The sequence below is a fragment of the Hyaena hyaena genome, unplaced genomic scaffold, assembly GCF_003009895.1.
Source record: "Hyaena hyaena isolate Hyena2069 unplaced genomic scaffold, ASM300989v1 scaffold_1462, whole genome shotgun sequence".
Lineage (NCBI taxonomy): Eukaryota > Metazoa > Chordata > Mammalia > Carnivora > Hyaenidae > Hyaena > Hyaena hyaena.
In genome coordinates, this window is record NW_024082096.1 from 105,524 (window position 1) to 125,489 (window position 19,966).

Consider the following 19,966-nt stretch of genomic DNA (forward strand, 5'->3'; position numbering starts at 1 on the left):
GAGGCCATATTTTACTCTTAGGATGAAGCCCCACCACCATTGCCTGGTGGGAGGAGCCTCACTGTTCTTTAGACCAGACTACACTTCTCTTCCTCTGAGCCTCTGCCTAGGCTGTTCCTCTGCCTGGAATGCCCTTTCACCAATCACATCTCAGGCATTTTGATCTATTTCAGGCATAGTCTGGGAGCTGTGAAGCTGTCCCTGCTCACCCTTGTGTCTCCTCTCACAGGTCCAAGCTGATTTAACCAGGAAACTGACCTGTCGCCTGCAGACTTGTGCCTGGCTGAGCCGGCCCGGCTCGGCACAGGGACACACTGAGGACCCAGGTCTGTGGGAGATCAGCCTTGCCTTGCCTCATCTGCGGAAAGTACCTGCCCGGTGGCCAAGGGGCCAGCTCTCAGCCCCACCCTGCCCTGAGCTGGAAGTCCGGAGAGGTGGGGTAGTCAGAAGTAGAGCCTGGGACAGCAGTAAGTGTCCACCCCATCCCCCTCCTTTAGTCTCTTGGGCACTTCCCCAGGGAGATCCCCAACCCTTCACTCTCATCTCTGTTCCTTTGAATGTACCCCATTGTGCACACGGGCCTCCCCCAGACTGCACCTGCCCCTACCACCCAGCTTTCCCACCTTTGCCCAGGACCCTCAGCCAAGAGCAGGTCTAAGAGTTTGGGGAGGCCCCAGTCTGGGTTCTGGCCCCGGTGCTCAGTGCCAGCTGGACAACCTGTGCTCCTGAGACTGGGGGGTGACTTGAGAGGTCCTCCCAGCAGAGGGAGGTGCAGAGGTGGGCCTGCATGAGCCTTAGCCAAAGCTTTCACAGGCCCACTGGCCCAGCTGAAGGGCAGTGGCTGACTGCCCTCCCCTCTGACTTGATGTAGCCTCTACCCGCCATCTCTGTTCCTACCCTCTGCTGCTCCCATGTGGCCACTCTCAGCACTGCAGGTCGCAGTGAAGGGGACCTCCACTTCCAATCACCTCCCACCAGGGTTCTACATCCCTTAGGCAAATTCCTCCCAGCCCCACCCCTCAGCCTGAGCCAGGGGGCACCAATCTCCAACTCCACCCTCCACTGTGCTTTCCTTGAGATCCATGATGCAAGCCTGACTCTATGCAGCCCAGGCCCTCCCATGGCATCCCCTCAAGCAACCTCACCACAAACAAGGCAGCAGGAGCATGAAGCCTGTGCTCCATAACCAGCTCCTGGGCAAAGTGGGCTCTGGTCGGGAACTACCAGTCACTGCTTTCAGGGCAGTGCTGGGGCAGGTGCCTGTGTGGCTCCATCCCACTTCCTGGGCACCCAGCATGGCAGTCCATGCTGAACCCTTTGCATACACTGTTCTTGGTCCTCAACCCACAAAGTGGTCACTGTTTGCAATCCCACTTTTCAGATGGAGACAGGCTGGGGAGGGACCTACCCCAGGTGGCCTGCCAGTGGACAAAAGACTCAGGGTGCTCTGGGTGCTATTGACCCCACAAGGCAACCATGGAACTCTCTAGCACTGGAACTGAAGCAAACCAGGAGCACCAGGACACAAAAGAGGGTGCACCACACAGGCTTGTTTTCTCCTGATAAAGGCAGGGGTGGTATTTCAAGTGACATTCCAGAACAGCCGGAATTACAAGCCTGGAGCTCAGAGTGACTCTCCACTAGGGTGTCTTGAGGCCTCTCCACACACTGAGCCTCCCCCACTCAGTCTGGGCCAAGCTCAGCAATCAAGGCAGCTGGGTGCTAGGGCTCACATCTTGAGGCACCAGGTCTCAGTATATGAGGGGTCAGGTCAGACACGGGATCTGAGGAACTGGCATTTGAGTGTCAGGTGCCGGAGTGTTGGGGCTCTAGAGACGGCATTAGAATTCAAGGGTATGGAGTCGGGGGCGTAGAGAACCAGGTGCCGGGCTGGGGAACTGCACAGTTAGAGCCGGGTGTCCAGGTTTGAGGGACAGAGCAGGTCACCGGTCCTGGTCCATGGGCATTAGAGGCTCAGGCATCAGTTTGTCCGGGGTCCCAAGTGAATGATGCTAGAGACTTGAGGATCGAAGTACTGAGGTACATGTCCTTAAGATTTGGGGCTTTCTCCTGGGAGGTAGGTCTTGGCTTCGGGTGGTCCACGTGCCTCCTGCTGCTGGCCAAGGGCACTCCCCTCAGGGCTGTGAGCCCCAGCTGGTCCTGCAACAGACACATCATTTAGAGAACTCACAGGGGGCCCGTAGAGTACTAGGAGAGCCAAGGAGGGGCACAGCCTGGGGGGGCTGCTGGTGGAACCCGGGTCTGGGTGGGTGGGGGTCTCACATGTGGCTCTTCCTGCGGCGCAGCAGCACGTAGATGAGTGCGACCAGAGCCACCACGCCCAGGCCTCCGAAGATGATACTCAGCAGCACCGCATAGCTCCGTCCTGGACACAGGACAGACCAGTGAGGGAGGCCCGAGGGGGAGGGGGAAGGGTGTACAGGTGGGGGTCAGGTGGGCAGGGCAGCCTCACCTGGCTGGCATGTTGGGGTGGGCCTGGACCAGGTGCCATCGGCTTGGCAGGTGCTGGTCTCTGCCCCGACCAGGCTGTAGCCGCTATTGCAGTGGAAGTAGACAGTGGAGCCCATCAGGTAGCTGATACCCTCCTTGTGCCCGTTGGGGGGTGGAGCCAGCCAGCCACAGGATCTCACTGGGGTAAGGGACCAGAAACAGACCACAGGTTGAAGCCACTGGCTGCCCTGCCCCCTGGCAGCCTAGGAGGCCTTGTCCCAGAGTCAGGTGCCCATCCCCTTGCCTGCGTCCCCCAGCCGCCCTCACCAGGCTTCAAGCTTTGCACGCGATGCTGGTACCACTGATGGGCCATCCGCGTGGCATTGCCCACACTCAGGCTCCCAGTGGCCATTACGTCAAATCTGCAGAAATGGTTGTCCCCACACAATTCAGCCGCCTCAGTTGCCTGGGTAGGGTCAGGAGTGGTCTCCTCAGGGAACAGGGGCTGAAAGGTGTGGTCATGCTTGGGCTGGTACAGGAAGTTGTTGACCAGGAACCAGGAGTCATAGGTGAGCAGGGAGGAGGCGTTCTCCACAGCCCCTGGAGGCACACGCAGCAGGTCTTGCTGGTGGTCAAGGGTCAGGAGCCCCACTTCCACCACTCTGTCCCTGCCCAGTTCTCTCCAACCCCCAGTGTGTGCCTCATGGTCACTCACAGTCGGCCCCAAAGCGGAACAGCTCTCGGGAACTGGAGCTAGGGGGCAAGACCATCCCATTGCGCAGGGTAAAGTCATCCTTGGGGTCATCATTGAGTGTGCCGAGGAGGCCTCGTGTGTGGGTGAGGAACTTCTCGGGTAGGAGGACAGCCACACTCAGGAATGGACCCTGGACGCTGACCTCCAGGCCAGCCCCTGATGACAGCATGATGGATATGCTTTCCTCGGCAGCTGCTGACAGGAACATACCTGGGCACAGGTGGAGTTGATGTCAGGGTTGCCCACTGAGGGCACCGTGCCAGGACTCCGCAGCCCCAGAATGAGTGGGTCAGCATTCCTGGGCTTCCGGGGAAGGGGAGGGTGTCCCCAGGGTCTGCTGTGCCACTCCCTCACCCCAGGCCCACACCTGTACCCCCACAAACCAATATGAAGGGCCCAGGCTCCAAATGGACCCCTCATGCTGAGGCCCCACCTGTCAGTCCTCGTTCCTTGAGGGAGGCAGCAGGCATGCACACCCCCACCCTTCCTGGGGGTCCCTGCACCCTCAGCAGCAGCAGGGCCCATCTCAGGTCCCCACCGACTCCAACCGCAAATCATTTCGTTAGCTCAGTTTCTTGAGGGAGCACCACCAGGGAAGGTGGTCGGGCAGGTGGCTACTCCTTAGCCCTCTGGGCCAGCCAGTGTCCTTGAAGCAGGCGATTTCGATCATTGCAGCTTCTTGCTCCAAGTCCTACTGTCCTGGCATCTCGGGGTTCTGATCATATGTGTCTGGGGCTCCATATGAAAGCATGAGATCAGACCAGGTCTCCTGGCTAGACCTCGTTACCAGGGGCCTAGAACCTCATCTCCCCACAGACAGCTGTGGGCTGGGGGCAGGTGTCCACTGTGCTGGGCCCCTCACAGTGGGGTGCAGGGGGGTGGGACTGACTGGTGCACCACTATGCTGGGGACAGCATATGGGTCAAATCAGGAGGCCTCCATCTCTGCAGCCATGCTCTGAACCCCAGGGCCAGCGCGAGGTATGGAACCTCCAGCAGGAGGGAAGGGGCAGGAGAGCGGCCCGCTGAAGCTCCCAGGCCATCTCACTCACCCTTCAGGTCCATCCAGCTCTGCTCGGTGAAGCTGAGCACCTCCTGGTTCAGCAGCACCTCCAGGACCCCCGCCCCTCCAGCCAGCCGGACCTCCACCACGTCCGAGTTGCCCTCCTGGACAGCCACAGCAGTCAGCCCTGTGCCTCGGTCCTGGGTACCTGGGGTGGCAGGTGCAGAACACGGTCTGCTCAGCTCCAGCCTCTCTCCTGGGACGTCCTTGAGCCGCCCAGAGCCCACGGGCCTCAGCCTCACCCTCAGGCGTTGTCCCGGGCTCGGCCCGCCCCTGCACCCTCAAGTTGGTCAGCGGCGCCTCCAGCAGCACATACTCGCCACGCCCATTGAACGTGAAGTTGGCGCCATCGAAGGTGATAAAGTGTGGGTCCCCGAAAGCAAAGGCTGGGGAGAGAAGAGGGTCAGGTGGGTCTCCCTGGCCTGGCCCTGCTCGGGGCCCAGCCGCAGCTGGCACCCACCTAGGCGTGGTGGCCGGTAGCTTCGACAGTCACTGGAGGGCCGTCGCCGCATGTAACGGGAGCAGTCGGGCGCCCAGAGACAGCAGTGGTAGAAGCTGATGACATCGTAGAGCCAGTGGGAGAGACCAGGCACACGGGGCGGCGTGCGGAATGGGGGTGCACCCCAGTCGTGGCCACGGTCTGGGGTGCTGCCACCGGTTGAGTCTGCCGTCAGGAGCTGTGTGCCTGCCTCTGTGTAGCAGCACTGCTGGCCAGAGGCGTACCGGGGGCTGGGGGAGAGGACAGGTCAGGGTGGCTGTGGGGACCTTGCCCCCTCAGCCCCGACCCCTGCCCCAGCCTCTCCCAGGGGGGCGGGGCTCACCTGGCTTGCACAGAGCGCACGCAGTGCACGGATCCAGGGTGGTAGGTACATACACTGCCACGCTCAATGTCACAGCCGTAGTCTGTCTACAGAGCAGGATGTTGCTGTCACATGGGCTGGCCTCAGTCTCTGTCATCCCCTCACTGGAAGCCAGCCCCCGAGGGCCCTCAGACCCCAGCCTCACCTCTCAGGGGCCTCTACTTCCCCACACCGCCTCCTGGGTGGATGCCACCTTGTGTGTTCTCCCACCTGGCCCCTCAACGTCTCCCAGGCCCTGACCCAGAGATGGGGCTTACATGGAAGCGGCCAGAGTCGGCCCGGGCCTGAGCCAGCGTGCAGGGGCAGTCAGGCAGCTCCTCCAGGAAGTTGGGCAGTTGGTCCTCCAGCTCCTCCCAGGCCAGGCACTGGGCACGGGCCCAGGCCACAGGGTCCTCCTGGAAGTCTGCCCCCAGGTGCCAGGCCAGCGCGTGCTCATCGCTCCAGAGCGCATGCACATCCCTGCGGGAGCCACGCACATGCTGAGGGCTGCACCTACCCCCCCCACCCCAGCTCCGGCTTCCCTGTGCAGCCCGGGGAGGAGCACCCGCCAGCCCGTCCTCCGCGTGGCCGGCACCCCTTACTTCTCCCCCGCGTAGTATTTGCTGCTGCTGATTCGAAGTGCACCCACTTCCCATCGCTGGTATTTCTGAGGTGCAGGTTTTGGAGTGAAGTTGAAGAAGCCGGAGTTGGGGAGGTTTGTGACCAAGGGGTACAGGTATGACCACTTTGCTGTCCACTCCCCTGAATACGGCTTCCCTGAGAGAGAGAAGACCTTTTTTTAACCCTGGGGCTCCTCCAAAGAGCCATGAGGCAGAGGAGAGGCCAGTTCCCTAGCATACGCGCAGAGTAGACTGATAGATGGACAGATAGATGATTCCCATAGGAAGCCCTGCCCTGCTGCTCTAGCAAGGACCCTGGCTCGAGTGACCGCCATCTCCTCCTCCCCCAGGCCAGGGTCACAGCCCATGCTCCGGGCGGAGCTAGCAGTCCTGGGGCTTGGAGAGGATGGACGGAGCAAGCCTTTTCTGTTTTCAATCAGGCCTTGTATCCAAGGGCTGTCCATACCTCCTTCCTGGAGCTGGGCCCCAAACAGCTAGGGATTCCCAACCTCCCCTCCACCCCCACATGCTTCCCCTGGGTCCCCCTTCTTGCCCGTACTTTTCTTGCTCAAAATCCTTACATGGGATTCCCTTTCTCCCGCCTCTGTAAGCCCCAAACTCCCAACCCTACAGGCCAACAGAGCTCCTCCGTCAGTCCAGCCTTTGGCTTCACCTGTCTCCTCGTAACCCCACAGCTCGATGGTGACAGCCTCGGTGGGCAGAACAGAGGCTTGCCAGGTCAGGGTGAGGTTCCCTGTGGTGTCAGCAGTGCCATAGTATTGCCAGTGCGTCTGGTTCACCAGCTGGCTCTTCTCTGTCTCCGCTACTTTGCTGGGGTGCACTGGGTGGGAGAGGAGGGGTGAGCTAAGGCCTGAGGCCCAGGGGCTGAGAGCTGGGGGTGCCTCCCAAGGGTAAAGCATAGCAGTCCCATTAGAGCGATAACTCTCTCAGACCCTCAAGTCAGGAAAGGACAGACGCCATGGGGAGAGGCTGCCTTCTGTTGCCCAGGCCTCTGCTGGCTTCCCCCTCCCTTGGCCTGCCTGGGGGACCCCTGAAGTCCCCACTCCCTCTGGGCTGGGTCCCCTGTGTGGACACCAGGGAGTGGGGAGAGGAGTTTGAGAACCCGCGCCCCTGTGGTCGGGCGTGCCTCCAGAGGGACTGGTTAAGCCAGAGCAGCAGGGCATAGTTGGCAGGTGAGAGACGTGCATAGATTAGCGCTAGGGAAAGTCCCTGTGGGGGGCCAAGGCCCGGGAAGCTCGGGACTCACCAGCTAGCCAGGTGCCTGAGCGCGGGAAGGAGCGACCATTGTCCAGTGACAGTGTGAAGGGGATGCGGCCAGTCTCATACAGCAAGGGTGACACGCAGTGCACATGTCCTGAGGAGTCCACATGCCCAAGGGTCTGGATGCTCTCTTTAAACCTGTGGGGGGTTGGAGGTGGCAGGAAAGACTGGGCCAGGGTGGGCTGACCCTCTCCAAGGCCTGGGCCCCTGACTTCCTCCCTGGGGGGCCCAGCCAGCCAGCTGTCCCTGGGCCCCCACCATGCACGGAGCCCCTTGGGCCTCCCACCTGCAGATCACACCATCAGTGGGATCCAACCAGCTGAGGTGCTGCACTACAAAGTCCTTGCCGCCCATCATAGAGCCCGAGTAGGGCGAGATTTCCAGGCAGAAGTCCCGAAAGTCTGAGCAGCAGGTGCGCAGGCCGGAGCAGGTCGGGTGGCAGGAGCACAGCCCATCCCGGTCTCCACAGCGGCTGGAGCAGGTCCCCTTGGCACCTGGAGGAGAGGGAGGGGCCTGAGCACCCGGCTGCCCCATGGGCAGGGCTCGCACTTGCATTTATTTTCCTAAAGCGCATTAGAGAGAAGCATTCCCAGGAGAACGGCTGGCCAGGAATTGCACTACCCACCAAGGGAACACAGCAGAAACCCACAGGGCCCGTGGGTGAGGGATTTTTGGTACAAATGATCTAGCAGCTGCCTGAATATTTGCTAGAACAAGATAGGAGATAAGGGGAAATGACCCTAGACAAACATTTTTGCGGTATCAAGAGGAGCCCCCTGGGCAGGAATGACCTTCAGCCACCCAGTCCCCGAAGGAAGACCACATGCTCAGATGGCCAGAGGTGGCTGAGCCCTTGATGTGGACCTGGGACCTGCCTCTGCCTCTACTCACTGAAGGGTCAATGGGACCCAGCCTGGAGAAGGGCAGTCTGGGGTCTGGGGACGTGGATACTAAGAATCCCATTGGGGGCCTAGCAAGGGCTGGTGTCTGGGCTTGGAGGGCTCCATCTCACTTTGCCAGGCAACACTGGCTCACCCACTGTGGCTCTTAAAGGAGCTCTACCCTTAGCGGCGGGGGGGCAAGGGGTGCTCCCTTCCTCTGAGGGGAGAGGAAGGGCATTTCCAGCAGAGGGCCCAGCAGGGCCAGTGTGAAGGAGAGGGTGGTTTGGTGGGGGGCTGTGGACATTAGGCCTCTGGCCTTACCACCATGGGGACCTATGACAGGACCATGTTTTCAAGGACTCCATCCCTCCGTAACGGGACGTGGCTGGGCAGTTTGGAGGGTGGAGACTGAGCTGGGGTGCAGATCCCGAGGCAGGGATCACCCGTCCCACCTGGCCTTTCCCTGCAACCCTACCAAAGGGGGCCAGTCAAGGGCTGGGACTGGACCTGAGCCACCCCGATGACCCCATTTCACCCAGTGCAAGGCCTGGCACTCAAGAGCTTCAATAAACATTTATTGACGGAGGGAGGATGTGATGGCTCAAGGGAGTGGGGGAGGAGGCTGAGTGATGCCAGTAAGTGAGATAAGTGACTGAAGGGTGGTGGCGCTTCCCTGAGATGGGAGATAGGGGTGGAGTGGGGGGCTGGGGAGCCTGCCACTTCCAGCCCAGTCCAGCCTGAGGCCCTTGGAGTAGGAGCCTTCCCCCGGACTTTCTTGGGTTCAGCCACACCCTAATAAGGACCCACAATACTGCCTCTCGCCTGTCAGGGGGCTTAGTGGGGCTGGGGGTTCCTCCCTGTGTAAGCACACTGTCCGCTGGGGCTCAGGCGTGCAGGTCAAGGGCTCTCCTGAGCCCACACCCTCCCCTGGGCCACCTTCCTCCCAGGCAGCCAGCACCTCCCAGCTCCCAGCGGGTTTAGGGTGGGCACAGCTGAGTCTCCATCCCGCCAGCAGCCCCTGGACCCTGGGATCCCCAGAATTTCTCCTCACAACCCCCAGTCCAGTCCCAGATGGCCTGACAGATGGAAGAGGCTGAGCAGAGGGGCGTCCACCCTGGGGACGGCTGCAGCAGGCAGGAAGACAGACAGAGGCACAGAAGGGCAGGGTGGGGGCGTACCTCCTGCAGGCCGAGGGCCTGGGCCGGGGACTGTCGCCAGCAGCAGCAGCAGGGCCCAGAGCAGGACTGGCAGCTTCATGGTGCCGCCTGAGTCTGCAGCCTGAGCGCAGCAGTGGCTGGGAGGCTGCGGGCCGGCTTACTCCTCACTGGCCTGGCCCCGCCCGCCCCGCATTCGGCGCTGTCGCCCCGCCCCGCCCCGCCCCGCCCCGCCCCACCCTGTCCTCTCTCAAAGTCCACAGGTGCCCGCGCGGGCCAGTAAGGCCCAACCTGCCCTGTTAGCACATTCCTGGCCCGCCAGCCCAGGACGCGGGGGAGGGGGTCCGAGCCTCCAGCTATTGGACCTCTCTGGCACTCGGAGATACGGATATCCAGAGCCCGAAACCCAATTTAGACCACCGGATCCCACCCCAGGTCAAGCCTCGCCGGCGGCCAGGGTGGGGCTCCACTGGGGATGGGACTTGGTAGAGTGGGTTAGGCCGGGTGGTCCTTGGAATCTCCGGATTCCAGCACCCCGGGGGCCCTCAGCCCCACACCTCCCATCTCCCATCCTCAGCTTCCCCGCCTGGAGCAGGTAGTCCCAATTCCTCCCCACAGCCTGACAAGTAACTTCTTGCTGATCACTGGCTTGTGTGGGTGTTGAAAGAGGGAGGGGAGGAGGGGATCCCCTTCTGAGGGAGAGAGGAAGGCCCCGTGGGAGGGAGCCCCCCCCCAGGGCAGGTTAACAGTGGGGTTAGGGGCTGAGACCAAAAGACCCTCGTCTGGAATCTCTGGAGTGGGGCTCGCCTGTGAAACAGGGCTCCCAACAAGGCAGGGAGACTGGGAGAAGAGCCACCCAGCCCCACCCACCCCTGGCAGTCACTCAGAGAATTTGCATAATCTTCTCATTGTTCTCCCTTCTCACTGTGCAGGGGAGGAAACTGAGGTCCAGATGTGTTTACATCTGTTTAGGTGGGATCACTGGGAGAGGCAGTGTGGGGCCAGGCCCCAGGCAGCTTCCTGGAGGAAGGCCTGGGACTCACTTGGACCCTGCCACCTGCGCTGGGTGTCCAGATGACAGATGATTCCCTCCCTAGAGGCAACTTCTCAAGGTGTCCAGAGGGGATACATCCCCAGACCTCGAAGGGAACTGAAGCTGGCGGGGCGGGATGGAGGTGGGGGTGGGGATGGGGGGCTATGAGCTTAGGGCCATCCAGCCGTAACCCTCCTCAGCTCCTAGGGTCCGGTCTGCCTCCCTTCCCTGGGTCCCTCCCCCTTCTCATCTGGCCTGCAGTTTCTCTGGAAAGGCGGCTCCTATAGGCGTCAGGGAAGCCAGTTAGGAGCTACATCTCCCAACTTGGTTGCTGGGCACTCAGGGCACCCCTCTAGGTGGGTGCTGATCACGGTGCTGGGGCTCATCCCAGGCCCTGGGGCAAGGGTGCTCCCTATGGCACATGTCAGGTGAAGGAAGAGGATAGGAATGACTCCAGGATGGGTCCCAGGTGTCCTGTAGGCCTGAGAGCCAGGAAGCCCTGGGAGACTGCTGTGTTGTTCCCAGCACTTTCTCTTTCTGGGCACTCCTGGTCTGAGGAGAAGGTAGGAATTTGGGGAGCAGGGTCATCAACTGAGTAACTGCTGTCCCTGCCCTTGCCTGGCAAAGAGCCTGGATTTAGGGACGTTTTGGTGAGGACCTCTCCAAGGCTGCAGTGCCGCTGGGTCCCTGTGATGGCTCTCCCAGGCTTGAACCGGGGACGCTGGCAGTGCCCAGCCCATGAGGGGCATAGGGCCGCAAGGAGCATCCCCATCTCCAAACTGGACAGCTTTTCAGGAAGACCCTGGGGGCAGGGCCAGCCCAGAGCTGAGGGGGGTGACAGCTGGGTGCTCCCCAAGGCACTGAGGGGTTTGACGGTGTGAAGGGCAGGTTCGGGCCCCTGCAACTTGTGCCTCCCCAAAATAGATGTACTCAGAACCTTGAGAAAGCAGAGCCGGCATCGTGGGCTTGTATAATGCTCTGCGGTCACCTTTAAAAAACTAATTTTTGAACAAGGAGCTCCGATTACATGTTGCACTGACCCTACAACGGACATGGCCAGTTCTATCGGAGGGCAAGTGTGCTGGGACGTAACTTCCCTGCCGGGCCCAACCTCCTCCTTCCTGACATTGACCTTGCCTCCCAAGGGCCTCTGCACCGGGCCCCCATCACAAGACAGTTCCTCAGCACAGCCTGGCACCACCTCCTCCTTGCAGCCTCCTCAACGTACCCCTGCCCACATTCCACAGGGGCACCCTCCACACCGAGACCCCCTCGAGGCCTGGCTCCAGGCCCACCCAGAGGGTCTGTCTTACTTGGCCTGTGTTCACCTCTCTATACGGACTCACCGCCTGCTCCCAGCCCCTGCCTGTTCTGGGATGCCCAAAGGCTGGGCCCTGACCTATGGGAGAAGGGCCCAGGAACCCTGGACAGCAAGCCCCAGGGCTGAACAAAGAGGCAAAGACAACTCTTCGATCTTTATTAGAAAAGAAACCAGAAAAAGGGAGTGGGGCGAGCCCAACCCTAAATGACCCCTCCACTATGACACAGGCAGAGCCCAGCTCGTCTGGGCATCAAGGTGTGGACATGGCCACCTAGGCTGGGCGTGGACATGGTTATACAAAGTCAGTGTCTCATAGAAAAGGATGCCAGCCCCGCTGTGCGAACTGCGGCTGTCTTCACACGGCCAAGCGCAGCCTCTTCTGGGAGCCCATGTGGTGGGGACAGACCATGACCCAGGCGGGGTGGGGTTGGGGGGGAGGATACCACAAGGGAGGGAGGCTGGGCAGACTGGGGTCTGTGTGGGGAATGGTGCGCTGCGTGGGCCCCGCACGGCTGAGGGGCTCCAGGCAGGGGAGGGTGCCCCCGCCCTTTAGATGTCCATGTAGTCGTCATCCTCGTCTGTCTCACTCTCCAGTGAGGACTCCTGGCTTGATGTCTCCAGGACCTCCAGGGCCGGCTGGCATAGGCTCTCCTTCCTCACATTGGCAGCCGACTGGGCAGACAGGATGGCTGACTGCACACAGAAGGGGCAGGGCACTGGTCAGGGGAGGCCGGGGCCCGGGCCCAGGTCCTCCTATAGCCCAGTTCCCACCCACGACCCCCACTCAGTATCCCCGTGGTCACCTTCAGCTTCTGCTTGGTCTCCTCCGAGATGCTGCCTTTGGGTGAGAGCAGGGTTGGGGTGGGCGGCGTGACGGTGATCTCCGGGGGGAACTTGGTTGCAGCCGAGGGGATGACCAGCTTTGGCATGCTGGGCAGGAGGCGCGACTTGGCCCTGCCAGGCTCTGCCTTGCTGGGGGGGGCCTCGGATGGCTGGGCACTGGCACCGCTGGGCACCTTGGGGCTGGTGACTGTGGGGTGGATAGTGGGAGCTGAGCCTTGCTCGTGGCCTCCTGGGCCTGCCTGCCCCTCCTTGGCTTGGGCCTCAGTTTCCCCTCTGGAAAACAGAGGCACCAAGCACGCCTCCTCCTGCTGCATCAGACTGAGGGTCCTTTCTCTTGGCCTTCTGGTCTGTGCTGGCTGGCAGGCTCCAGGTCTCCTGTGTCTGCCTCCCCAACTGCCCAGGTCTCCGGGTCTGGGCTGTGGGGCCTGGAGCCTGGGACTCCTGCTGCCGCCCCCGGTGTCTCCCCCCCACTGCCTCCCCAAAGAGCATAGTGCACTCTGGGAGTCCAGGGCCTGGGATACAGGCATGTCCCTGGAAACTTCCCGGGGATTCTGCAGGCCCTCCAGACGCCGTACACACATTAACATTCACACCTGCAACAATCCTAGGATGCATGTTCTGGTGTCCACGCCATAGGGAGGATACCGTGGCTGTCGCTAGTGGCTGAGCGCCAGCGGGTTCACTTCCACGCCTGCCCCAGGGCTGTATCTCCCCTGAGGCTGGAGGCAGCGGTCCTGGGCTGAAGGCCTCCGGGAAGCTGCCAGGGCTAGGGGCCACCGGGTCGCCCTGGCTGGTCTCCACATTCCTCCAAAGTCCCATGGCTTTAAAAGCCCATGCTTGGCTCCCTGTGGCTGGCACCAGGCCCTACAGTCCTGAGCAGGGTCAGTGAGATCCCCGACCCTGAGGAGTCCCCAAGGGGGCTGGCTGGCTGGGAAAGGGCTCTACCCATAGGGAGGACTATGACATGGACAACTGGCTGGCTGGACTGGCCACCCCTCTGCCTGCCTCAGGCTCCTCCCCTCACATGCCACCCCCTCCCTTAGCCCTGTCTGGGGGGCTCCTCTCTGGGACTCAGCAGCCTCAGCTTGGGCTGGCAGCTGGCCCTTGCCAGTCTCTGTGGAGCCAGAGGCAGAACAAGAGGATCTCCGCTCTGGGCCTGCCTGCCCAGCTGCCTCTCTGCCCCACTTTGCCATGACCAGGTCCTCCCTGGACCCCGCTCTGCCAGCCGGTCACCCTGTGACGCCCTCCACCCTTCCAGCTGAACCCATCCTGGCTGCTCCCAGCTCGTCTTACCCTGGCTGCAGGTGGGCTCGGCGCCTGTCCGGGGCGCGGCCTCTGTAGGCCAGCAGTGCGACTCTGCCATGGGGCCCTCAGGGACTGTCTTCACCTGCTCACTGCGCAGTGGCTCCTGGGGCGGGAAGCCCGTGCCCTCTGCCCCTCCAGCCAGCTCTTCTCCCTCTGTGGGGACAAAGGAGGGCTGCAGGTTACAATCCTCACCCGGCCTGTGGGACAGGGCCCCTCTCTTCTACACCTTGGGACAGGGGACCTGGGTCACCCCCACCAGCAGGCCAGCAGGGGCTTCTATGGAACAACTGCGTGGGTGGGGCCAGGCTGGTACCGGCAGGTACGCTGGTGAGGTCGGCTCACCACCGGGACCGCTTTGTGCCTGACATAGTCCCCCCAGCCCCATCAAACACCATCATGGGACCCTGAGGTGGGTTCATGGGCTCTCCCCACTAGTTTATGGGAGTGGCCCTCAGAAACATGGTCAGGGTCCCAAACCAGCTAAGCGCAAAGCAGACTGAGTGGTGTGCTGGCACCATGCCCTCCTGCCAGGCCACACCTTCCCTGGCACGAGGCAGGGGCCGGGAACTGGGCTAGGCTGAGCCAAAGCCTGATGGGCCTGAGGGGTATAGGCTGAGCCTATGGCCACCAGCCAGGCCCCAGGCCGTTAGTCAGCACTGGGCCATGAGCGCCCAGCCCCCCAGGCCCTGCCTCCTGCGCACTGCAGCTCTTCCTGCGTCCTGCCTTCTCATGCTCCCTTCCTCACCTCACTCCCTTCTTTCTTTATATTTGGGCGTAGATGGCCATTGCCCCGCAACCCTTCTATTCTCCCACTTTCCCACTGAGCCCTTCCTTCCCCTTCTCCAGCAGGCAAACCCCCTCCCCCCCACCTCCACCTCAGCCTTGACCAGGCAGGGGTGACAGCTCCTGGGACAGGGACAAAGACTGGGCCACTGAGCAGCCCCAGCCTCCCCAGTGTTGGCTTCTACCTCCTTGAGGGCAGAGCATTCCCTGGCTACCTAAGCCATGAGTCACTCCCGCCCTTCCTCAGGTCTCACAGCCTGGCCGACATGGTCACAGCATCTTTGTTCCAGGGTCCAGCCCCTTACACTATGGCAGGCAGGGGCGAGCACCTCGGAAGGCTCCCTGAGCCAGGCAGCAGGAAGAGCAGAAGGAACCCCATGCTGCCCGCGCAGAACTCGGTTTGCTATGGCTGGGCACGCCGTACTCACGAAGCAGGCTTGGTGGGTGTCAGGCCCAGGACTTTCTATAGGTGCCAGTGCTCTGCCTGCCTGTGCCCAGCCTCTGCTCGTGGGGCAGTTCCCTGAGGGCTTGACTGAGGGGCCTGAAGGGGCTGCTTAGGTGGGCTGTGGGCTTCTTTGCTGACCGGTATGTATAGGACAGGGGCATGATAGGGGAGCAGGGTGCAGGGAGGGCCCGGGGCTGATGGGACAGATGGAGTCTGCCTCCAGAGGGGTCAGGGGCCAGGCTGCCTTTCTCCTATCCCAGGGGGACTGTCCACCCTTTCCAGGCCTTTCCTCTTGATGGGCCACCATGAGGTGAAGGGACCCTGGGCCAGGAGCATCTAGCAGAGCGTCAAGCACATAGGGCTTGACATAGGGCTCTGTAGGCCAAGCAGCCCACCCCTCCCCTCCCAGGAGGTCCTGTGAAGAGGGCTACAGGTGGGCCTGAGGGGGAGAGGACTGGCCTGGGGGACCAGCCTTAAGAGAAGGGCCATCTGGGTCCCCCTGGCCTCCCTGGCCTCAGGGTCCCTACCTGTGGGAAACATATGGCCAGGCTGGAATCCTGTGCCATCGGGCCACTCTCCCTGCTCTCCGGGGCAGACTCATGGCCTGGGCACTGGGTCCCCAAGGACCAGTCCTGGAAGCGGCAGCCTGGCTCAGACTCTTCCTGGCTTCTTGGGATGGCATGAGGCTAGCATTACCACTCAGCCCGCTGGCTGGTGGCACCCTGCTCAGGCAGGCGCGTTCTGTCCCCGGCTGGTCCCATGGCCTGGGGTGCCCTTTCCACTCTTCCTCCTTCATCTACTTCCCTGCTCCTGAAGGTGTGGCCCCTCAGGAAAAAGGACCCTCGCTTACCTGGAGACCAGGCACTATTTTAGCACAAACCAGGTCCTTGCCTGTAGGGGGCAAATATCCAAGGAACAGAGAGCACAGGCTGACAAGGAGGTGGGGGGCGGGCAGCAAGAGGCAGGGTCAGGGCCCCTCTGTGGCCTGGGGACAGATCCACCACGAGGCTGGTGGCCCTGGTCAGCATGGCCTGGGTAGGTGGGCAAGACTCAGCTAGTGACCAGGAAAGCTTGAGATCACTCCTGCCCATCTGCAGGCCGCGGCAGGTGGGACAAGTCAGGACTGGACCCTGCCAGCCACGGATGGCCGCCTTCCCCCGGCTGGACTCGGAAGGCCTGTGTGAGGGGCACCTTGGGGCTGTCCACCTCGGGGACAGTGCTGGTCAAGGACTCCTGAGGCCACCTTTCCCGTGCTCTCGCACCTTGGGGACATGCCCTGAAAGGGTCCATACTCAAGCCTGCTCTCCTAGGTGGCTTGCAACCTCCTGTGTAGCTGTCTCTGGCTTCGGTTCCACCCCGTACACCCTCTAGTTCCTGGGTGCCTTCGCAGGGAAGTCCTACCCTTCCTGTCCATCCAAACCTTTGCCTGGCTCCAGGCTGCCTGCTGGTCACCAGGGAAGGCAGATGCAGGTCACACTGCCAGGTCACTCTGTCACCCTGCTGGGCGGCTCTTTCCTGGTGCTTTCCTTGTTCTGGGGGTTGTGGGAGATGGGCTCTGGGGCGATGTGCCCATCCCAGCATGGCCCTGACACCACCCCGGGGGTTCTGGGGATCATCAGGGGCACCCACCCCAACACAGCCAGCCACGCACTATCTGCTTGCACACCCTGAGGCGGCCCTGAGAGGCCGGCAGGTGTGAAAGTGCAGAGGGTTGGTTAGGGAGCGTGCTGAGCACTCAGCCCATCAGGAGGCTACTCTACTCACTGCCAGGTCCATGCAGCAAATATTCTCAACCTGGGGCTGCCCCCAACCCCCACGCCCTGTAAGAGTTCCATGCTAGCAAAAGGCTGTTTAGTTTAGTTTGGGGGAAGGAAATAAAAAAGGATCAATTCTCCAGGATGAAGAAGACACATCGGGAAACATACACTCTTCTGTCAATCTGACACAGGGGAAAAAAAGCGCAAATTGTAGTCTGGGGCCTGCTTGGGGCTGGGGCGTGGTGAGCAGAAGAGGGAACAAAGGCAGCCAGGCTCCCTGTGGCCTGACTATTACACCCCAAGGACCTTCCCACCCTGCACCCAGTTGTGTGTGGCTAACACCAGTGATGGTCACTCACTTCGGTTAGGTTATGAAGCACACTGCAGCTTCCTTTGAGTGCTCGCTCTCTCAGACCCTAAACTCTGGGGGAAAGCTAGCAGCCATGACATGGGGACACTCAGCAGCCTATGGAGAGGCCCACAGTGGAGGAACTGAGGCCTCCAGTCAACAGCCGGTGAGAACCTGAGACATGCCAGCAACTCTAGTAAATTCTGACCAGCTGACAGCTCTGATCCTCAGAAAAGACCATGGGGCAAGGGTCAGGTGGACAGCAAGACAGCCTAAGGTCGGGGGGACACCTTGGGGAAGCCACATCTTTGTGGGAGGGAGTGATCTCCGTGGGCTGTGGACTCTGTCACTGCCCTTTGGAACCACCCCAGACCGCACTGCGGCTGTGCTTGCTGCCTGCCAAGCACTGTGCTGAACCCGCATCGCCTCCATCGGGCACAGTGGGTGCTGGAAACTGAGACACAGCGAGGTACACAGAGGGGAGCAGGAACAGCCAAGGTCACCTGGTGGTGGACCCACCACTGACAGCTCTTAAACTGCTCTTGGTCCTGCAGCCTTCAGAGGCTCCCATCATAGCAAATGGCTGCGGGAGCTGACCTAAAGGGAAGTGAGTCTTCCTCTCACGAGGCCACGACCAGCGTAATTGTAACCAACTGGGTAAGGATCCCTACACTTCCATGATTCTCAAAGCAAACTGGGGACGAGCACCAGGTGACAACATCAGCGCATAATGCCAGAACTGTAATAAAAAGTGAAAGGAGGGACAGCTGCCACCCTCGGTCTGTCTCCACTCGGGCACACCAGCCACAGTAGAAGCTCTCAGGTCTGATATTCAAATGAGTCAGAAAATGACACAGCCAAGGCTGCTTGGCCGAAGGGCTGCATGGGAGACTGTGTCTGAGAAGACTGATAAGCCTGAAGGAGTAAAGGCTCAGTGCAGGCCCTCAGCAAGGGTTAAGGCTAGTCCCAGGAGCAGGGGTGGGGGGAGAGCCTGACATCTTGCCCGTTGATCTTTGAGATGCCACCTCAGTGCCCCCTCCCTGGAAGGCTGGTCTGTCTGCCGTCCTGGTCTGCCAGCTGCCCCTGCCAGTAGGCTGTCATTCCTAAGGGTTCTAGAAGGAACCAGGGCTCATTCTGGCGGACAGAGCCCAAGGCCCCAGTCCCTTATAACTCACAAGCCCACCCATCAGCCTTGTCCAGCTCCTTGCTGGCTGCTTCCATCTGTCTTGCCCCCAGGGGCCTAGGCAGGAATGCTCCCCACCAGAGAAAGTACGCAGGGACAGCTCACAAGCCTGCAGATTTCTGATAAGCCTAGGTCAAGACCCCTCCCCTCTCCTGAATCCCTATGTATTTATTCATCAAGTTTACATGTAAACATATCACATATCATATCAGTGCTGGCTCCCTCCCTCCTAGCCACACACCCCTATAAGGGGACTGCCATCATCACCTCCCTTTTGGATGGAAGGAAGATTAAGAAAGTGGTGGTCATACCATTTGGTCACACCCTCTGCCCTCCAGGGCCCTCAAGGTGTGCTTCTCAAGGATGAGTAGGCTGGAGGTCACCTTGGCCTCCTCCACCTCCACTCTCCATGCAAGGAGCAGGACTTGCTGCTGGCTGGTCGCAGGGGCCTGGGCCCAGCTCTGGCCTTGCTGCCTAGGAGATGGGATGGGACTTACCTGGGCCCAGGGAGGTCATGCTGGGGGTGGCCTCTGCCCTGTGGGGCCGGGGGGGCCCAGGGTCCTTGGATGGGTCTGGAGTGGAGGCCGACGCTGAGGGAGGGCAGGGGATGATAGCTGTGGTGGCAGTTGGCACCGGGCGAGGCTTGTTGTGGGTATCACTGGGCCGCTGGAGAGCGTCAGTGGGCACAAGGTCAGGAGCCGTGGGGGCCACAGCCCCAGGGAAGAAGTTCTCTCGGCTGTCCTTGGGGTGCTTTGGGGTGGTGGGTGTGTCCCCTGCAGCCTGTGAGGACAAAGGGGAGGTGAGGATGGTGGGCTGGGCAGCCCAGAGCCTATGCCAGGACATCTGCCTGGGCCTGGGACCACCAACACGCCCTCACAATGCCATCCCTGGGCCCTCGATGCTACCAAGGGCCCTGGCAGCCCTCCAGACGTCTGTAATGCTAGGAAACTGCTGGCAACCCATAGCCCTTCCCTGGGAGGATGTCTGGGTCCTGCTGGTAGGGACTGAGCGGAGGCCCTCGGGTTGGCCAGGACCCCCAGCAGACCTCCCCCTCCCATTCCTGGGTGCCACCTTGGGAGGACATGACCGTAGGCAGGGGGTCATTGTGCCTGATGTGGGGACTGCAGTAATGGAAAGTCAGTCCTGGAGGGCGATTTCCCAAAGGCCGTTGGCGGGATCATCGCGAGGGAGCTGGGGTGACACCAAGAGTCAGCTCCCCAAGTTCAAGACCGCAGCCCCTAAGCCACGGTGCCGGACTGTCCAGCTTTGGCTGCCCTAGAAGCTTTCACCTAGGCCTTCCATTCTCAGGGGAGCAGGGCCCGCTGGTGCCTCTCCATCTTCGTCCACACAGTCTTTCTGCCACCACGGCCCTTCTACTTTGCACCCAAAGCCCACGCTGCTCCCAGGACAGTGTGAAGACTGCAGGGAGGGCATGCTGTAGTGTGAGCCACCCTCCTGGCCCCCCGTAGACCCCTAGACCAGGGCTGCAAACGTGGGAGGTCTCACGCCTGTTGGGAGCACCTGGGAGCTGGGGGGTCAGCTGGCTCCCTGCCATAACACTGCTTTTTTTGACATTTGTTCTGCTTGAAAGGGCTGGTCCCTAGTTTCATGGAGCACAGGACAGCCTCTGTGACTCTGCTGTGTGATGTGTGTCTGGGATGAACCTGGACCTCCTGGCGGGCTGTGGAGGGTGGGGAGAGGACAGGAAGGTGTGCTGTGTCTGTCCTTGCAGGAGCCAGCCCAGCCCCGGCGATAGCACGGGGCCTCTAATTCTGTCCAGAGCACTCTCCAGGTGTGCGCTGGGCTCTCATGGCAGCTGGGACTGGCCTCCAGCCAATGGATCCTGGGGTGAGGGGCAGGGGCAGCAGGCTCACGGCTAGGGCGGCTCCTACCCCAGCCCTGGCC

The 19,966-nt window shown here is 61.4% G+C and overlaps 2 protein-coding genes across 5 annotated transcripts in view; both read right to left on the minus strand.

Annotated features, from left to right (window-relative positions):
* Positions 1-1,539: 1,539 nt before the first annotated feature.
* SUSD2 (sushi domain containing 2) lies at positions 1,540-9,147 on the minus strand. Of its 2 annotated transcripts, XM_039223840.1 has the most exons (15): positions 9,067-9,147; positions 7,294-7,501; positions 6,994-7,145; positions 6,400-6,567; positions 5,709-5,883; positions 5,385-5,586; positions 5,089-5,174; positions 4,728-4,996; positions 4,510-4,653; positions 4,257-4,415; positions 3,167-3,415; positions 2,779-3,051; positions 2,474-2,650; positions 2,284-2,386; positions 1,540-2,160 (listed from the first exon to the last, which is right to left on the minus strand). In XM_039223840.1, the coding sequence occupies exons 1-15, from the start codon at positions 9,143-9,145 to the stop codon at positions 2,136-2,138; spliced, it is 2,469 nt and encodes an 822-aa protein (XP_039079771.1). In that variant the 5' UTR covers positions 9,146-9,147; the 3' UTR covers positions 1,540-2,135. The 2 variants fall into 2 exon arrangements, with proteins under 2 accessions (XP_039079771.1, XP_039079772.1); XM_039223841.1 differs by lacking the exon at positions 2,779-3,051.
* A 2,390-nt stretch (positions 9,148-11,537) lies between these two features.
* The window catches only part of CABIN1 (calcineurin binding protein 1), a 153,224-nt gene continuing 144,795 nt past the window's right edge, over positions 11,538-19,966 (minus strand). For all 3 annotated transcript variants that reach the window (XM_039223826.1, XM_039223829.1, XM_039223827.1), the window contains exons 34-37: positions 18,559-18,841; positions 13,533-13,697; positions 12,200-12,426; positions 11,538-12,089 (exon numbers count right to left, since the gene is read on the minus strand). In XM_039223826.1, coding sequence (XP_039079757.1) covers positions 11,946-12,089; positions 12,200-12,426; positions 13,533-13,697; positions 18,559-18,841 — 819 coding nt within the window. In that variant the 3' untranslated portion in view covers positions 11,538-11,945. The remainder of the gene's footprint in view (positions 12,090-12,199; positions 12,427-13,532; positions 13,698-18,558; positions 18,842-19,966) is intronic.